This window comes from Lontra canadensis, unplaced genomic scaffold, assembly GCF_010015895.1.
Source record: "Lontra canadensis isolate GAN:19392208 unplaced genomic scaffold, GSC_riverotter_1.0 scaffold125, whole genome shotgun sequence".
NCBI lineage: Eukaryota > Metazoa > Chordata > Mammalia > Carnivora > Mustelidae > Lontra > Lontra canadensis.
This window is the reverse complement of record NW_022631119.1, coordinates 1153770-1172904: the sequence shown is the minus strand read 5'-3', so window position 1 is coordinate 1172904 and position 19135 is coordinate 1153770. Positions and strand designations below refer to the sequence as shown.

At 38.6% G+C, this 19135-nt stretch overlaps 1 protein-coding gene across 4 annotated transcripts in view; it reads right to left on the bottom strand.

Annotated features, from left to right (window-relative positions):
* Window positions 1-1147: 1147 nt before the first annotated feature.
* Window positions 1148-19135, bottom strand: part of LSM14A (LSM14A mRNA processing body assembly factor) — a 54794-nt gene continuing 36806 nt past the window's right edge. The window contains exons 5-11 of one of the 4 annotated variants that reach the window (XM_032842017.1): window positions 14199-14375; window positions 13854-13919; window positions 10372-10554; window positions 10101-10272; window positions 8860-9091; window positions 4011-4069; window positions 1148-3067 (exon numbers count right to left, since the gene is read on the bottom strand). In XM_032842017.1, coding sequence (XP_032697908.1) covers window positions 4046-4069; window positions 8860-9091; window positions 10101-10272; window positions 10372-10554; window positions 13854-13919; window positions 14199-14375 — 854 coding nt within the window. In that variant the 3' untranslated portion in view covers window positions 1148-3067; window positions 4011-4045. Of the gene's footprint in view, window positions 3068-4010; window positions 4070-6230; window positions 6435-8859; window positions 9092-10100; window positions 10273-10371; window positions 10555-13853; window positions 13920-14198; window positions 14376-19135 lie in introns of those variants that run through there. The other 3 variants (XM_032842018.1, XM_032842016.1, XM_032842019.1) reach the window with 3 other exon arrangements.

Below are 19135 nucleotides of genomic sequence, written 5' to 3'. Positions count from 1 at the left end.
CTCCCTCTTACTCCTCTCTCCATCTTCCTGCTGTTGCAGTCACAACCTGGATGTACTGGATTTGGAAGGACGGGGAAATGGCAAAGGAATCCGGTGAAAACTTTACCAAGGTCCTTTAAGGAGGGGCTAGATGAGGTGAGCTGGCTGTGCTGTTGTAAAGCTGTTTTCCTAATGACCTTTTAGTACGACCTGTGGGGGTCCGACTGATGTCCAGGCTCCTCCACAGAACTTCAGACCTGCACTCTCGAAGTGTGGGGCACAGGAATTTGTACTTTACAAATGCTCCTCAGCACATCTGGACAAGAGATCTGGGAACCGTTTCTTGAGAGAGACCAGGATGAAGTGGTAATTCCTGTGGTAACAGCTTTCCAACACACTGACTGTGCCACTGGAAAGTAAGGTCCCTTTATACCTTGTCCTTTCATTCCATGTAAAGATACTTTCTTCAGTAAATGTTTTTAAAGATCTGGAGGGGGGGGGCATCGAAAGAATTAATTCCCTGCTCTTCATCTTTTCTTGTCCAGCATTTCTCAAACTGGAAGGGCCACCATTGTACTTTGGGCTGGATAACACATTATGCAGCACCATGGAGCATAGTGTAGGATTTTGGCGCCCTGGCCCTTACTCAGTCTCTAGTCACTGCGACAACCAAACAACATCCCCTCATACTCCTAAATGCTCTCGGGATGTCAGTCCAAACCCTGATTGAGAGCCACTGAGCTGGATTAACATTCCCGACCCTTCTCCCTACTCCTGTAAGTCCTGCTTTTTCAGGGGGAGACGTGGTCCGATCCAACAAATGAGGTTAGGAGTCAGCCCTTCCCTCTCTTCTCTTTCACCCTGCCTGCCCACAGAGGGAGCATTTTAGCCCGAGGCTTCTAGTTTGGCCTGTGCCTGGCTGGCTCAGTCTCAAGATGGGGACCATAACTCAAGATCACTCTGCATCCTAGTGAGGAACAAAGGGGCTTCCAGCTTCCTAAGCACTACAGCAATAAATCAATCTTAGGAAAAATGTTAGAAACTAGTTATTTTAGGGAATATAAACATAACCATAATTCCATTCTTATACTTAAAAGAGGTCTTTCATTATGTTTCTCTCTATGGTAAGATGGTATTACTATTTAAAGAGAAAGAACTTTGACGAACATTTTTTATTTAACAGTTTTATTCTGTCTTAGGATAAAAACCTTGCTTTGATATTGTAAGGTGCACTGCCATGCTGCCAGTTATTACTGGGGCACCAAATGCCTTAGTCAGTGACCCAGAGGGCTTGGAAAACACGTGAATTCATACCTTCAGAGCATGTAGAACTGGTATTTACAGCTTTTCTTGAAACTGGCCCGGGACATCTCAAACAGTCTACATAGGTATTATCATAGCACTTGCTTTGATGTTCAGAATGCTTCGGAAATGTGTTCAGTATCATGATTTGTGGGTCCTCCAAAAGGGTTGGTTGTTAACATGCAAGCAAACAGTATTAAGCAACATTATCTAAACTATGCCTGCCAAGTACTGGACTTTAAATGAAACCAAATTACAAAACATTTCCTTGTAGAGCTATACAAAAGATATAAAATTAAAATTAAAAATATCAACCATCTTTAAATACTCCAATTCTCCGACAGCACAGTTTTCCACATCTTTATCACTACTGAATACCTTAAGAGAAAGTTAACAAAAATCAAGATAGATAAAAATATTTAAATCTTTGGATCCCTTTATTCCATGGCCTTCATAAAAACACAAAAGCGGCCAGATTTTTTTTCCCACTATAGCTTAAAATATCAAAAAGATTTACTAGTGATTTATAATTAGCAATGAACTCTACTACCGAGTCATTTGTGGGCCACAGGCCCAAGGACCAGTGTTAGGGTATCTTACAGGTCGCCAAAATAACTTCTACACTCTGAACCCTCCTGAAACATAATGGAATGAATCAAGATGCCACAACGAAACTCCAGGCATGTCAGGAAGAACAGGTTAATCGATACCCAGTTTTATTGTCTTAAAAAAGGGGGAGGTGCTTATTTGAAAATACAGCTAAGGACATTCTTATCTATGATTATTTACATTCATATACTGAAAATATTTATTATTTGGACAAATCCTGTGATATGCCATTTGTTATAAAATGAAGTTCTTACAATGAGTATGAGTAATTTATCCTTTTCAGATAATGGAAGAATGTATCAAATCTTCATTTATGTTCCAAACATTAAAAAAAAAAAAAAAAAGTCAAAATCAAAACTCTCAAGCCTGGAAAGCTATGAAAAAAGACCCACCACCCATAGCTCTGCTCCTCAGCACATCAACTTCTGCAAGGACACAGTATGTTTGCTGACTTTAAAATGTTTATTCTTTAAAAAATTAGTTGCTTTTTATACAGCTATACAAAGTTCTGAATGTTTCTTTGGCAATGGAATATAATGGAATTTTACAACTATATAAAAAAGTTACCTTTGCCTAAGAAACAGTATTTACTGTGTGTACATAGTTGACTGACAAAATTCTCTACCATCCAGCACCCTAATTAATTGACGAAATAAGCTACCTCAAAAGGGATATTACAGGATTTCCAAAAAGAAAGAAAGAGAGCAAGATATAGACACACACACGCGCACGCACACATACATACACACAACCTTCTGTGGCTCAAAACACAGTATCACGGCCCTATCTGCAGGCAACTTACAATAATTGCCAAATACAATTTAGTGATAAGAAAAATCCTTTCAGTGATGAAAAAATACTTATTAAGTCCCACTGAAGTACTGCTGTAGTTTAACTATACATAAGAAATTACTTAACCTTCTGCTATTCCAAATATATTTAATGCTCATTTTTTAAGATGAGCCTTCCCCCCTCAAAAGTAACTGCATTATATCTTTGAAATTAAGCAGAAAAACAAACAAACAAACAAAAACCCAGTGCTGGTGACAAATATACAGCAAATTCACTTCTTCATTCTTCTCAAAGACTGAAACCAATTCTCCGGACCATGAAGAGCTAGAAATTCACCTATTTTCAAAGACTTGTTTGTAGACTATGCAGCAACTTTGTTGTCTTTCTAAAAAGGAAAAAAAAATTAGCTCATGTTTCAAACTATTGGTTTAGTAATAAGTACTTCTAATTTACTTAAGTGTATTTCTCATTACTTTGAAATATACCCTCTTTTCCCTTTCATGTATAAATCCATTTCACTAATTTCCAGGAAACATTTTACGACTTCTACACCCAGCAGTAGCTCATTACTTGTTAACTGCATTTTCTAGTTAGTAGAGGTTACAGCAGTGGTGGTGTGGTGTGGGCTGGTTCTAGCGAGAAGGCCCCTAAGATACAGGCATACCTTACTATCTTTGCTTGCACCTTAGTAATTTTTAAACACAGTGATAAACTTAAACCTTCAACTTAGCAGTCAAACTCATCAAATACAATTGACAACATACTCTGGAAAAGGATTAATAAAATCCTGAAGTCTCTGATGTCTTTACTAAGCAATAAAATATCCAGACAGTAAAATAACATTTCTCTCCCAGGTTTCATGCCAGGAGAAAGCAATGATTTAGAAATTCGTTTTAAAAGGATAACTTTTAAGTTCAAAATACATTCTGATAATCAGAGTTGACTGGGTGATTTTTAAAAAGTAACCAGGGAAAAAACAAAAGTCTCAAGGAACCTTTAGCTTTCTAGTGAGGCTAAACCTAATCAAAAGGCCTTTACATAACACCAGACCCAGGGGCTACTATTTTCCTCAGGACTAGCTGTTATCATATACCTGATTTTTACTGCTGATTCTCATCCTGACTGTTAGAAATACATTATTTCCAATGTTAAAAACTTAACTTTATCTGTGTATATAGCACCAAATCACTTGCACAATGTCATTAAATTGGAGTACATACGGATGGTATAAATTGGTGCAGAAAGGAATAAACTGAAGATAATCCCACCCCACAGTCTCCCACCAAAGTCAACCTTCACATGCCCCAACTTTATTTATTTTTTTTTACCTTTCAGAAAGTTGTACGATCAATCCAGACCTATTTTAGGGTCCAAAAGCTGTGGTTTTCTGAAAGGTAAAAAAAAGAAAGAGGGAGAGAGAAGAGAGGGGTAGAGGGATACAGAGAAGTAGAGGGAAAGAGAGGAAAAAACGAAAGGGGGAAAGGGAGAGAGAGTACCATGCTGAGTCATTTGCGTTACCTCTTTGTTTCTGGACCCTATCTGAAGAAACAGACTCAAACAGAAGGTAGTCCGTCTCACCTAACATGGTGGCTTACTTAACCTCTGTAGCAGCAGCAGCATATAAAATAGGAGCTAACTATATTCTTACTACAAACCCAACCTGATCTCCTCATCCCCCACCCCCACAAAGCACCACAGGACCAACCTTATTAACACAAGTTTATGTTTCCAACATTATCCTCAAGGAAAACTGGACTAGAAGTCAAAGAGATTAAGTTTTGGCTTTACTAGCTTGTACCTAGATCAAGAGAGTTAACCTCTCCGGGTTGCTGGTTTCCTAACTATTGGGGGCAGGGTGAGAGAGAGTTTATAGTTCAGCTGGTATTTTTAAGGAGTTCTAAAAATCTACAATCCTACCTTGCCTATGTTTTCATTCAACAACCAGACTTGCTTATGTGCACCTCAAAACTAACGATTCATGCCAACAGAGCACAAAGAAGAACATTACATGAAGGCTGTTGTAAATGCCAATGACCTCCATTTCTCTGAGAAGTGTCAGATGTAGTTTTAGAAAGGAGTTTAATCCTTAAAGGTGAATTTCCTTCATTTAATAGTGATCAATCACTATTTCTGCCTCTAAAGGTGCCAGGTGGTATGATTTAGAAGGTGGACAATGTGGAGGTCAGGGCTCTCGTGCCAGATATAAGGGTCATTTAACTTTGGAATGGACAAACAAGGACTAGCCACATTGATGGACCTCCTGCCTTACTCAAGGCTGAAGTAGTGTATTCCTAATCAACATGATGAGCACTTACTTTAAGCCCACTACGGTTCCATGTCTGCTGGTGAAAATTAAAGTAAAATACACGTTTGCTAATGTCAAGAGGCTCATATGCAGCTGGAAATGCGGAACAAAAATACATGAAATATGGAACACAAGTGTATTGAAAACGTGTACCGATGAAAGCAGATCCACAGGAGTCAGAAAGGGAAGAAATCAGTGCAGGAAGAGAAGTTTCCAAGGACAGAGCAAACCCTGGAGAAGACTGTGAAAGATGTGAAACTTGACTTTGAGCTATGTGTCTCTCCCTACTGGACTAAAACACCAACAAGGCTGGGACTGCACCCGTCTTGCTTACCATTAATATCCAGCACAGTGCATGCTATATATGAAGACTTCATTATATCTGGTCCATTATATTTGGTCAACAAAATGAGGTCAAAGTTGGAATCAAGGACAGTGTGTATAAGCACTGACCACGAGTCAACTTGCTTGAACCAAACACCTTAAAGCACAATGAGAAACGGGGCTGGATATAGCAGTGGGATCCGCACAGAGTAAGAAGAGCAGGCAGTACAATGTTACGTTAGAACCTTACCACCAGGGCAACATCTAGGGCTCAGTCAACCTATCATGCCTTGAAACACCCAAACAGAGGCTGGACTATTTGTCAAGGATACACTAATATGGATAAAGACTCATGCAGACAACTTCTACGATGAATTCTAGTTCTGCAACGTGTGAGATAGGGGATTTCACTGGGGGCTCAAATGTGACGAACAGAGACAGAGCTTCAAAAAGTCTGAATTAATAAATGCATGTACCATGCACACAGCAGTTATTTAAAGATTTACTGATGACCGTTTAGATAATGAGAAATAACTGTCCAATCTCAGAGATGACATGAGAGCTGCTGCTTCAAATATTTGAGGAATTATCATGGAGGAGTATGTATATTCTGTGTGTTTATAAGGCTAGAGTTAAACTAAGAGTGAAGATAAGGGGAAAGATCTTCACCCACACTGTGAAATCCTACTAATTGAACTACCCCTGGGGTAGGATGGATGCTTTTAGGAGAAGTAAGCTGCCAGCCCCTATAAGGGATACTTCAGGACTCACAGCTTGGCCAGGAGCTCTGACTTCTCAGATGCTTTGTAACTCTGAGACCTTAATGATCTTTAAAATGTGTATTTGACAAAGACCTGTACCCCTGGGACTAATAATAGATTATATGTTAATAAAAATTTTTAAAAAATGTGTATTTGATAAAAGCGTAACTCTTTTTCCAAAAATGTAAAAACCGAGGGCCTGAAAGATTTAACGAGTCAACTGAAGTCACAGTGGCAACAATCTTAGAATTCTCATCAGGATCCAAATTTAAAGTTAAGCGTCCTTTTCCTCAAGACAAGTTGACTCCATGTGGTCTTCAACAAGGAGCTGTCACAGGTTCTTCAACAGAGAGCTGATCTGTCTGAAGTGAGGGAAAGAGACCAAACGTCTGCAGACCAATCAGAGGGTTACTACGGTAGCGGGCAGGGATAGCGAATAGGAACAAATGCGGTAGTGTGCAAAGGGGCTACACTGCACTGTCAGCTAGTGAGGGTGCTGGGCGGGGGGAAGCCAAGAAGATGGTAAGGTCATTTTAAAGAAGGTCAAAGGACATAAAGCAGATAAAGATGGAGAGATGCAGGTAGAAGCATATAAGGTCCCAGGTGAAAAACTGGGACCTTAAAAGCTATGTATCAACAAGCTCACAAGCTCACAAGAGGAGGAGGAAAGAAAGGGGAGGGGAGAGAGGTAGGGTCAAGAAAGAAGGGGGCAGAAGAGCAAGCACAAACATGAGCATAAAAGCTTTTATTTTTTTAAAGATTTTATTTAGTTAGAGAGAGAGAGAGAGAAAACATGAGAGGGGGAAGGGTCAGAGGGAGAAGCAGACACCCCATGGAGTGGGACGCCCAATGCAGGACTTGGTCCCGTGGACTCTGGGATCATGACCAGCGCTAAAGGCAGATGCTTAACCAACTGAGCCACCTAGGCACCTGGAGCATGAAAGCTTTTAAGGAGCAAACTGAACATTCTAGGCAGAAGGAATGGGTGAAAAGGTCCTGAGATAAGAATAAGTTTGGCACTGAACAAGAGCAAGAAGGTGGTCCACATATCTGCAGCAGAGTGAGTAAAGAAAAGGGGAGTCCCGATGGCAAAAAGGACAAGAGCCAATACAAGACTTCTGAATTGGAGAAGCGTATCATGAAGTGTTTATAGGCTGTATTGAGGAACATACGTTATTATTACATTATTCTTAAAGACCTTATATAAAAAAAATTTATTTTTCAGTAATCTCTACACCCAACATGGAACTCAAAGTTACAACCCCAAGATCAAGAGTCACATGCTCTACCAAGTGAGCCAGCAGGTGCCCTGGAACACGTGTTATTTTTAAGAAGAAGACAAAAATACCCTAAAAATAACAGTATTTTTAAAAACTAGAAGGGCTAGTGGGTGGTTATCTGTGTCAAATACTTCAGGAGTGTTAAGGGCAAAAATCTGTGAAAAGGCTACTGAATTCTAAAGCAAAAGGCCACTGGCAAGGGCAGTAGTAAGAATAATAGTGACAAGCAGTGGGAATTCTGTAACTCCTAAGACATAGTCTCCCAGCTAGAATGGAAATTTTGCAAGTTGTAAGTCCTGTAGCTGCACTAGGCCACCATGGCTGGACAGCCTGAGCTAATGACTTGAAGCTAATTTTCAGCAGTGCTGGCAGGATGATATAATATCAGAGGTGTCAGAATTAACAGACCAGAACCCAAAGCCACTAACATCGATTCTTCAAGGGGGATCTCAACAATGGGCAGTTTCAAATAATGGACAATAAAATTCCTGCCAGCAGGTCTTTTTGTTTCCAGCTGCCCTTTGTAATTCCTAATAGATCTCTTTACAAAGGGATTTTGATCCATTCTGTGATTATATAACCTTCCTCTCTACTGAACCTAAAAATCAATAAACTAGGAGAGTGACACTGACTTCATCTACAGACTCCTTTCAGTAAATTAACTATACACATAAACATACTATACAGAGCTACATAGTTTTCTAGCAGCAGTTCTCAAATGCCAATATATCACAATATTTTCAAGATCAAGGTAAAAGAAGAAAACCAGGGAAAATGCAGTTGAATTTTCCATAAAACTAAATTAAGAGCACTGACTCAGGAACAAACTTATGAGGCTCATGAGTGCACAGCATCACTTACTAGCTGACCTTGAACAAGGTATTTAATATCTCTATACCTACTTCTTCTTCTGTAAAATGGTGATAAGAACAATCTTAGAGTTCATGTGAGATTTAAGTGAGTTAATATGTGAAAAACATTTAGAACAATGTCTAACACATGCAAAATACTATATAAATGTTGGCTGCTATGGATGCGTTCCAGTCTGGAGAATGTCCTTCCTAGACTCTTTACCCACTTTGTAGTATAAAATAAAGGTGATAAGATATAGTCTTTTTTGGTATTTAATAATCCCCCATGGCCTCCAAAAAAAAAAAAAAAAAGGAAAAAACCCTAAATCACTTTCTAGTATTTTGGGGGGGGGGGGGGTTAATTTTACTAGTCCATGAAATCTAAAACCATGGTTCTATTTAAAAAAAAAAAAAAAAAAAAAGACCTCTCCCACCCCTATCTTGTAGTTCTCTTACTTCCTCCAATTGAAAAGAAAGCAGTTAAAAACTTTGGACTCATTAGCCAAGAAGTTACTGCTCCTTAAAATTATATAAACAACTTAATCCCCTTCTGAACAAATTGGAAGTTATATAAATGGCTTAAAAATATTGATGCAAAATAAACCATTTTGAATTTCATAAAACTGCATGCTAACCCCAAACCATATAATGCTTACCCTGTATTCAAAATCTGCAAATTCCCTGCCCCCACGACCTCCTCTGAATCCACCACGAAAGCCTCGAGGGGTGGTGAAGGTACCACCTCTGCCACCACCACGCCCTCGGCCACCACGGAAACCAAGACCTCCTCTGCCTCTGTACCCGCCACGGCCACGGTTTGGACGAAGTGGGATTCCAAATGTCTCAGCATTTAATCTTCTTTCTTCAGCCCAGGTTGGTCTCCGTTCTCTGTTATAAGAACAAATAATCTCTAGTGTATTGGGTTTAAGAACATTTTCCAGGAAAACTATGCGGCGCACTAATTTCCAAATTAAGAATAAATAAATCCTCAAGAGTGAAGTTGTCACAACTGTCCATGGAAGGATGTTCCCATACTATTGTTAAACTTCACATGAAAATATGACCAGTACTAGTTTCTTTCAAATATAGCTGATGAAACAAACGTAACAGCCTCCAATATAACGGGAATTCAAATATAGTAGGCTTGGCAAATGACTGCACCCCCTCTCGGCCCCAGCGTGAGAGAAGACTAAGCCAGGAAAGGGAACTGTCTCAGGAAGCTAGGAGAAGGAAAGTAGGTCCCAGTGAGCCAGGGAAGTAAGTTTCTAGTATCCTTGTAGCCCAGTCCCTGGACCTGATGTCAGAAGGCTGTTTTTAGATCGCTACTGCTGCTGTCCTACGGCCATACAATCCCAGGACTAAGATCAGATCATCACCCTCCCCATGTTTACACTGAAGTAGACAACTGCCACCAGGTGGCACCAAATTACCATTCGGAGAAGGAAAATTTGGGATGGGTAGCAAAAACTCTAGAACTCCTGCTATGCTGGCTCCTTTAAGCAATTTTCTGGACCCACATTTGCTACGATATGGCCAACTTTTACTATGTTAGCAAACTTCAGAGTAACATTAGCATTTCTGGCCATGGCTTCATTTGAACTACAGTGTAGAGGAGTAAGTAAAGGCCTTACTTAGATGTTAGATGAATGCTTTTGGTTTAATCACTAATTTTTAAATGTGAATGCATTCCTAAACAAAAGTATATGGTTATTTCTTCTTCACGAGGAGTAATATCATTGAAAATTTAAGTACAGAGTATTTTCTTCTGGCAAAACAAAACACTAAATAATTGTAGTCCTTAGATATTTTTAAGTATTCCTTAAACTTAGTGAATTTATAGGAAATCATTTGATACTTCAACCTCCTAAGAGCATAAGAGAAGCTTAAAAGACGGTACCTATTATCATCACAAGAAATATTATCAAAGAAGGATTTGGTTTTGTCATAGTAGCAATTAGGGCCAAGAGGATCTTCTTCATCTGCATTTCCTTCACTGTTCTGGGTATCAACTCCTGAGTCTCCTTTATCTTCACCATTTACAGGCTTCTCCTGCTTCTCAAGTTTATCTTCTAATGAAAAACAAGCACATACCAGAAAGTCAAGATTTACATTAAACATCCACAATTCATAAGCCAAATAACATTTTCTGAGTAGAAAAATAAACTCACCTTTCAACTTAAGTTTATTATGAAATTCTCTGTCTATTTCCTCCTTGTTAAATTGTGCATTTGCACTTTCAAAGTCAAAGTCTTTCTCAAATTTCATTGGACCATCTCGTCGAATACCAAATCGTCCCCTGCCACCTCGATGACCCCCACGCCCTCTCCTTGGAGCTGAAGGAGCACCTGGAACTATATCAATAAAGAAAGAATAAACTGGTTTAAGACAGAAGCTATTACTATGGTCTTATTAAATGGACAATAACAAAAATGCTTTTTAAAAGTCTCTATACACATTACTACATTAGTAGTTTTTATAAAAATGAATTAGAGTGCCTGGGAGGCTCAGCTGGTCAAGTATTCGACTCTTGGGTTTTGGCTCAGGTTATGATCTCATGGGTTGTGAGATCAAGCCCCACATCAGGCTCCACGCTCTGCAGGGAGTCTGCTTTAACATCTCCCTCTCCTTCCCCCACACTCACACACGAGTTTCTCTCTAAATAAACAAATCCTTAGAAAAAATTTTTTAAAAAAGGAAAAAGAAATGAAATTTCACTAACCTACTATACTGTGAACTGAGAACAGCACACATGAAATTTATACTTATGGGGATCAAACACATACATGTTTTTCAGAGTGCATAACCAAACTGCTTTGAAGACTTCTACAGTAAATTACTGTCATATTCCTTAAGGGAAGGGCTCTGCTCTGCTTATAGTTCTAATTCCTACAAAGTGCTGAACATACAGTGGGTTCTCAAAATTTAGGAAGTCTTCTATGAAAGGATCACAGGAACCAAGATTTGTAATAAAAAAATAAATGAACACTAATAAGCACAAATATTACAGATATACACACAAAAGCATCACCAGGTCTCAACCACTCCAACCACTTCCTCTCCCATCTTTCCTGTCTCCCTCTAAATGATTTCATACTATTCAAATCTGCCTGTATCTATTCCTTGTCAAATGTGCTAACAAGATTTATGAAATATGATAAAGCAATACCAAAATAGCATAAATTACAGTAAAAACTTGAGAGCCCAAATATCCAACACAAGAGGAAGTGTTAAGAAAAAAAAGAGGAATATGGAAGAGTGGTACATGTTCTGTTAACAGAAACAGAGCACAAAGGAATATAAATTCAGTGATTATACTTAAGTGAAATGTTTAACACACAGTGACAAAGATCAGAAAGTGACTACACGGTAACAGACAGGTTATGTTCAGTGTTTGCTCAAGTTTTGCAAACTGCCCACGTTTGAAAAAACAAACCACAAAAACCCATAGCAGCATATCCAGACACTTAAAAGTAGGTAAGCAGGATGTTTAAAACATTCAACTTCACTATTAAAAACACCCTAGCCATAAGCGAGGAAGTAAATATAGCACAATCTTTCCGTCTCAAAAAAAAAAAAAAGTTTAAGTGTGTACTATGTTTGTAAAATCGTTCAGAAAAAAAGTCTGAAAGAATAGTCACTGCTCTGTTAATGAACCTCTGGGGGATGAATTTTGAAGTGTACTGAAAGGTACTTTACTTATTACTTTATATGTTAAATGATGGTAGTATGACAATTATCTTGAGAGAGAAGTTCTCTCTTTTCCAAAATACAAAAAGTGAAATATAGGAAATCAAACCAAAACCCCCGAATTCCATGGCACACAGCACATACAAAAACATACATAGCAATGTACAGGAGAAATTCAGTATACATTTTCTGAAATTAAGTGAAAGATCACTTTCTAATTATCTAAATAAGGTGATTATACCTTGCCTTTATTTTTTAATTTGGACATTTAAAATCATAAATTTATCTTTGGTAATATGTTTTGATAAATGAATCTGGGGATAAATGTTATAGATTACAAAACACAAAGTGTACAGTTTTATTAACTCAATAATCATGAAAGAAAATTAAAGTTCTTGAACAATTACTTAAAGGACAAAAAGCTCAGGGCTTAAATAATTATAATGAGAACACCTCAAACCTTCAAGGTACAGATAAATCCACTCCTAAAAGCACAGAAAACAATGAAAACAATTTTATAATGTTAACCTGAAAGTGACAAACATTAAACAACACAAAAGATAGTACTAAAGAGGAAATCACTCAACAATGTAAATATAAATGTATAAATCTTAGTGGCAGGTAAATTCAATATACTGAAAGACAATTGTGTCCCATCAAGTAGAGTTTATTCCAGAAATGGTGATTTTTAAAAAACTTTTATTTTAAAACATTTAGACACAAAAAAATTGAAAAAATAGTACAGAGTGGTCTTATATGCCCATTATCTAGCTTCCCCTCTAACAATAATATTTTAATTACTGTACATTACCAAAACCAGGAAGCGGACACCAGCACAATATAACTACACTATAACCCTCGCTCAGATTTCAACAGTTTTTTTTTTTTTTTTAAGATTTTATTTATTTATTTGACAGAGATCACAAATAAGCAGAGACGCAGGCAGAGAGAGGGGAGGAAGCACGCTTCCCACTGAGCAGAGAGCCCGATGCAGGGCTAGATCCCAGGACCCCAGGATCATGACCTGAGCCGAAGACAGAGGCTTTAACCCACTGAGTCACCCAGGTGCCCCAGATTTCAACAGTTTCGGAGATATTCATTTTCTAGTATATCTTTATATATAGTTCTATAACATTTTGCTACATGTATACATCTGTACCACTACTACCATAATCAAGATAAAGAAATGCTCTGTTACAACAATGAAACTCCCCAGTGCTACTCCCAGGTTGACTCCCCAGTGCTATTCCCCAGTGAAACTCCAAGCTTTCATTTTGCCTTTTTTTTTTTTTAAGATTTTATTTATTTATTTGAGAGAGAGAGAGAGAGAGCTCACAAGTAGACAGAGGGACAAGCAGAGAGAGAGGGGAAGCAGACTCCCCGCTGAGCAGAAAGCCCGATGTGGGACTTGATCCCAGAACCCTGAGATCATGACCCGAGCCGAAGGCAGAGGCTTAACCCACTGAGCCACCGAAGCGCCCCCATTTTGTTTTTTAAAAATTTATTTATTTGAGAGAGAGGAAGAGCGAAAGTCTTAGGTAGACTCCCTGCTGAGCACAGAGCCTGACATGGGGCTTGACCTCACAACCTATAAGATCATGAGCTGAGCCGAAATCAAGAGTTGAACGCTCAACCCACTGAGTCACCCAGGTGCCCCTGCAGGCTTTCCTTTTAAAAAAAAATTTATTTATTTATTTGACAGAGAGAGAGAGAGAGAGAGATATCACAAGGAGGCAGAGCAGCAGACAGAGAGAGGGGGAAGCAGGCTCCCTGCTGAGCAGAGAGCTTGATGCGGGCTGCAATCCCAGGACCCTGAGATCATGGCCTGAACTGAAGGCAGACAGGCCTAACCCACTGAGGCACCCAGGTGCCCCAGGCTTTCATTTTTTAATAGTAATTATGCATCAAATGTTCTTTTTAATTGAGAAGCAAAGAATATGGCTTTCAGATTCAAGTAACTTACCTATTTGTCTCTTGCTATCATTTCTGAGTTGCTCATTTTCTGGTCTTGAAACTTTGTGTACTTCAGCTATAAAAGACATACAAAGTCAGGAATGAGCTCAGGACACAAAATCAAAAACTTTAAGTTCAAAATGGGAAAAACAAAGGAACCCAAAATAAAAGCAAAAAATCTATACCCCCACCACCATCACTACTTTGAGTCAAGTTGGAAAGACTGAACATTCTATCAAGTTCAGTTTAAACCTTCTAGGATCATTCACATACAGTCAATCTTTTTAATGAAAAATAAGGTGAATGGAAAATGTTGATCAGTCAATTAATGAATAGTAAATAGCTAAAGTTCTACCTCGCCTGTGCTCTTGATTCTCTATTGCTTTTTGGCTGGTAGATGGTAAAGGCCTGGTTGATACAGGGCTCCTTCTCCCAACAGGTGCTGGAGCAGGTAAGTGGGCCGAGGCGGTCTGTACTGCTTGTTCCATGGTTGGGCTTTTTCTCAAAGGGTCTAACTGAGGGCTTGAACGACCTAAAACGTAACCAAAAGATAAGAAACTACCCTATCCCTCTGGGGATTTCAAAATAATCTAGACCCTCAAAAAAAAAAAAAAGTCTACAGTTTTATTTCTATCAATTTAAATCCTTAGCACAAATCTGAATTCATCTATTTATTAGACCAGAGTTTAAAACTGGTTATCTTAAGTGGGCTGGGTCACTAGGCTAGTAGAGAAACACTGAAAAAAACAAAAAAACAAAACAAAAAAAACCCCCCAAAACCCCCAACAACCAACCAGCCAACCAACCAACCAACGGAACTTTATCTGTATTTCTACCTGGTGCAGTAAGATTTAAGCAAATTTTCCAAAAACTGCTGCCTGGGCGAGATGTCCCAGGAATATTATCAAAGATCATGTTGTCTGCAGGTAGGATGCAGGCTCTTCCCAATAATGACAACCCCAAGATTATACTGACACTTAAGCCATTATTTCCAGAGGCTGTAACCTAAAATTTTTAGTACTTTCTGAAGATATGTCTAAAGTGGTACTTTTATATTTATAGGTACTATCTCCATTGCATTTCCATTATGAAGGAAGTAAAGAACCAGAAAGTTAGACAGGTGAAGTCCTCTAATACCCTAGGGGGCTTGGGAAAATTACAAATCAGTACTCAAAGGCCAGCAACAAATACACCCTTCAGATAATAACAGTCGCCGTATTCATTTCTGGCCATTTGAAAGATCTTTTGGAAGCTTCTGGTTAATGTGAGTTGTGCACTCACAAATTCCATTTTTCCTTTTTTTTGAGGTGGTCACATGCTGAGCCTGGTCACAGCATGGACAGAAGAATGTAGTATCAGAGGCTCCCATCATCTTTTGTCTCTGTTTGCTGTAAATCTCTGCTCAAGGTGCTCTCATGTCCCACGATATTGCATGGGATGTTTTGCTTAAGAAAATTATGTTCATTTCATGGGAAAAAAAGTCCAAGTATGTGGCAAATGTTACTACCCACCAGTGCATCTCACAGGCTCCGAACACTGGTGAACTGGTGAGTGCTCACAACGCACTGGTTGTTGTGCACCAAATGCTTCAGGGACCGTTTATTAGTAATTTCCCCAAGTTTATGGTTATCTAAAGTATGGAATTACAAATGTGTATCACCATTTCCAGCCATTAATGCCAAAGCTGACTCTACCACTAAGAGAAACAGTGCAATGTTCCCATTGATTACAACAGGAATCATGGTGGTTTGTAGAAGTTCTGGCCTATGACAAAACATTTTGTGATCATTTATCACCTTATATAGGAATTTACTTATAAAACAACTGCTAAGTTTTTTGGAAAGCCTACTGTTCAATTTTACAATATTACATTAAATGATCTTATAAATTTTTCTTAAAAAAAAAAAAAAAAAAAAAGACTTATCAGAGTGAGAGCATGAGCAGCAGGGAGGAGCAGAGGGAGAGAGACAAGCAGACTCCCTTGCTTAGCAGAGAGCCCAAACTGGGGCTTGATCCTAGGACCGTGGGGTCATGACCTGAGCCGAAGACAGACACTTAACTGAATGAGCCACCCAGGCATTCCTATCTTATACATTTCTAAAACTTGTCTCACTGAGGCTTTTGAGAAAAGAATCCTGTGACCCACAAGTGCTGCAGAACCACAAGTGAAGGGGTGATCACAGCAAGCAAGGTCTGCTCTGTACTTTTTTTAAAAAAAGATTTTATTTATTAGAAGAGAGAGAGAGAAAGCATGTGTGCACACAAACAGGGGTAGTGGCAGGCAGCAGGAGAAACAGGCTCCCCACTGAGCAAGGAGCCCAAGGTGGGACTCCTGGGATCATGACCTGAGTCTAAGGCCCACTGAGCCACCCAGGTGTTGCCTGCTGTGTACTTTTAAAACCTTTGTGACTGAAGTCTTCTAGTCATACTGTCAGCTGTGTTATCCACAGGGAAATACAGATAATGCTAGACATACCATTGGGAATAAACCCAGAAGCTGGTTTCAGAATAATAAAAACAGCCCCCGCATCTGCACATTCTTACCAGTTCAAAGAAAACTCTAGGTATTTTAATTCTGTAAAGTTCGTAAGTTTTCATTGATGAAACTTAAATGCAGAGTTCCAGGCTTTCTTTGTCACAGCTTTATATAAATATACCTCTTTCTTAAAATATGTACTTAAAAAATTTTTAAATACTTGAATCTATTTTATTTATTTTAGTCCTAAGTATGAGGGAAGAAACCTAGATCGAATATTTTTCCCAAATGATCAGGCAATTGTCTATCCCAACGTTACTTATTGGATAGCCAGCTTTCCTCTACTAACTTAAGAATATCTTTATCATGTATCAATCACTTATTTATATTTGGAACTATTTCTGACTTTTATTCCTGCCCTGCTTTATGCGTACTTTATTATCAAGTATGTAAGCCCTATGTCATTACTTTTATTTGAAAAATGTCTAACTATATGTCCATGTTCATTTTTAGGACTGTGTATCTCTTTTATTAAGTTCTCCTACTATTCTATTTGGATTTATTAAGAGTATAGTAAATTTAATGAAGAGACACAAGGTCTTCCTAATACTAAACCTTTGTATCTAGGAATAAGATCTGTTTCTTTGATTACCTGTGACGTCTTTTATGTCCCTCTACTACATTTTGTGTTTTCTACAGAGGTTTGCCGTATCTGTTACGTATTTTTATTTCCATTACATAATCAGTGGGTTAGGTTTTAGAACAACTATTGCTTTTTATGTGTGTAACTTTATAGTTTACCTCTAATTTCAGTTTCAGTTAATTCTCAATTCCAAGCAGAAAGTCATAGCACTGCCAAATAATACTAATTCCAATATTTATGCCTGTTTCATTTTCATGTGTTCCTGATTAAGCTAAAAATTTCAGAATGATGCTGAGTAGTAATGATAACAGGCATCCTGACTTATGATTTTTTTTTTTAAAGATTTTATTTATTTATTTGACAGACAGAGATCACAAGTAGGCAGAGCAGCAGGCAGAGAGAGAGGGGGAAGCAGGCTCCCCGCTGAGCAGAGAGCCCGATGTGGGGCTTGATCCCAGGACCCTGGGATCACGACCTGAGCCGAAGGCAGAGGCTTAACCCACTGAGCCACCCAGGTGCCCCTGACTTATGATTTTTAATAAGTGCTTCAATATTAAGGTTAATGTTCACCATTGATTAAAATAGTTAACATCTACAAGCAGGGGCATTCCATACATTTTTTAACATGTAATTCTCACAGTAAGTTTCTTACCAATAAAACCCCATTTTATTTTATTCTTATTTATTTTTTTAAGGTTTTATTTATTTACTTAAGAGAGAGTGTGAATGTGAGTGGGGGGGGAGGGTGAGAGATTCTGAAGCAGATTCCACACTCAGAACGGAGTCCATTGTGGGGCTGGATCCCATGACCATGAGATCAGGACCTGAGCCAAAACCGAGAATTGGCCACTCAACTGATTGAGCCACTCAGGTGCCCCTTTATTTTTTATAAAGATTTTATTTTTTATTATGTATTATTATTTTTAAAGATTTTACTTATTTGACAGACAGAGATCACAAGTAGGCAGAGAGGCAGGCAGAGAGGAGGAAGCAGGCTCCCCTCTGAGCCACGCAGGTGCCCCTAAAGATTTTATTTTTAAGTAATCTCTGCAATACAACGTGGTTTGAGCCAACGTGGGGCTCAAATCCACAACCCCAAAATCAAGAGTCATTTGTTCCACCCACTGAGCCAGCCAGGTGCCCCTCAAGTCCCATTTTATATTTTAGAAAGCTAATGCGTAAAAAGATGAAGAATTTTATTTAAGAAAGAATTTTTTTTAGAAAAAGATTTTATTTACTTAATTTAACAGGGAGAGACAGATAGAGTACAAGCAGGGAGAGTGGCAGGCAGAGGGAGAAGCAGGCTCCCTGTAGGGTAAGAAAGAATTCTTAAAAAGAAAAAATCCCCAAAAGAGCTATGGAGAAATACATACTTCTATTAACCTACAAAGAAGTCTGAAGTGTATACAACAAAAAGTAATTACTTGTTATTTCTGGACAATGGGACTACGGGTGTTTTTATTTTCTTTCTTACACCTACTGTATTTCTAATTCATCTACAATAAATCTTCAGACTGTTGAAAAAATTAAAAATTATTTTAAATCAGTAATAAGGACAGTAACTATTTCAAAATATCTAAAGTGAGATACATAGGATCATGTTTAGTATTAGCTTGAGTTTACCCTCAACAGCTTTAAACAATATCATCCTGGGACTACAGATAGCATCCTTCTGAAAAAACTTTACATTGTTTTATTTAAAAGTGAACATCCATATAAAGCAATGTGTCAGTAACAACCGCTTCAGATGCAGATAAAAAGAGAGAATATCTTGGGACCACCGAAGATTATAAAACTGGCTGGTAGAAAAAATAGATTTTAAAATATTAAACAGGATCCTGTAAGAAGCTAATTACGATGCACACTGCCAAATTCCAAGGATTCTGATATAGCAATCATCAGCACCTGCTTTTTATTTTATAGATTTTATTTATTTGAGAGAGAGAGAGAGAGAGCATGAAAACAGAGAAGGTCAAAGGCAGAAGCAGACTCCCTGCAGAGCTGGGAGCCCGATGTGGGAATTGATCACGGGACTCCAAGATCATGGCCTGAGCCAAAGGCAGTGGCTTAACCAACCGAGACACCCAGGTGCCCAGGCCCTGTATTTTTAAGAAGCACTCCAGATGATTTGGTTGTGGGTGGCCCACACTAAGAACCACTGCTCTAGATCCTG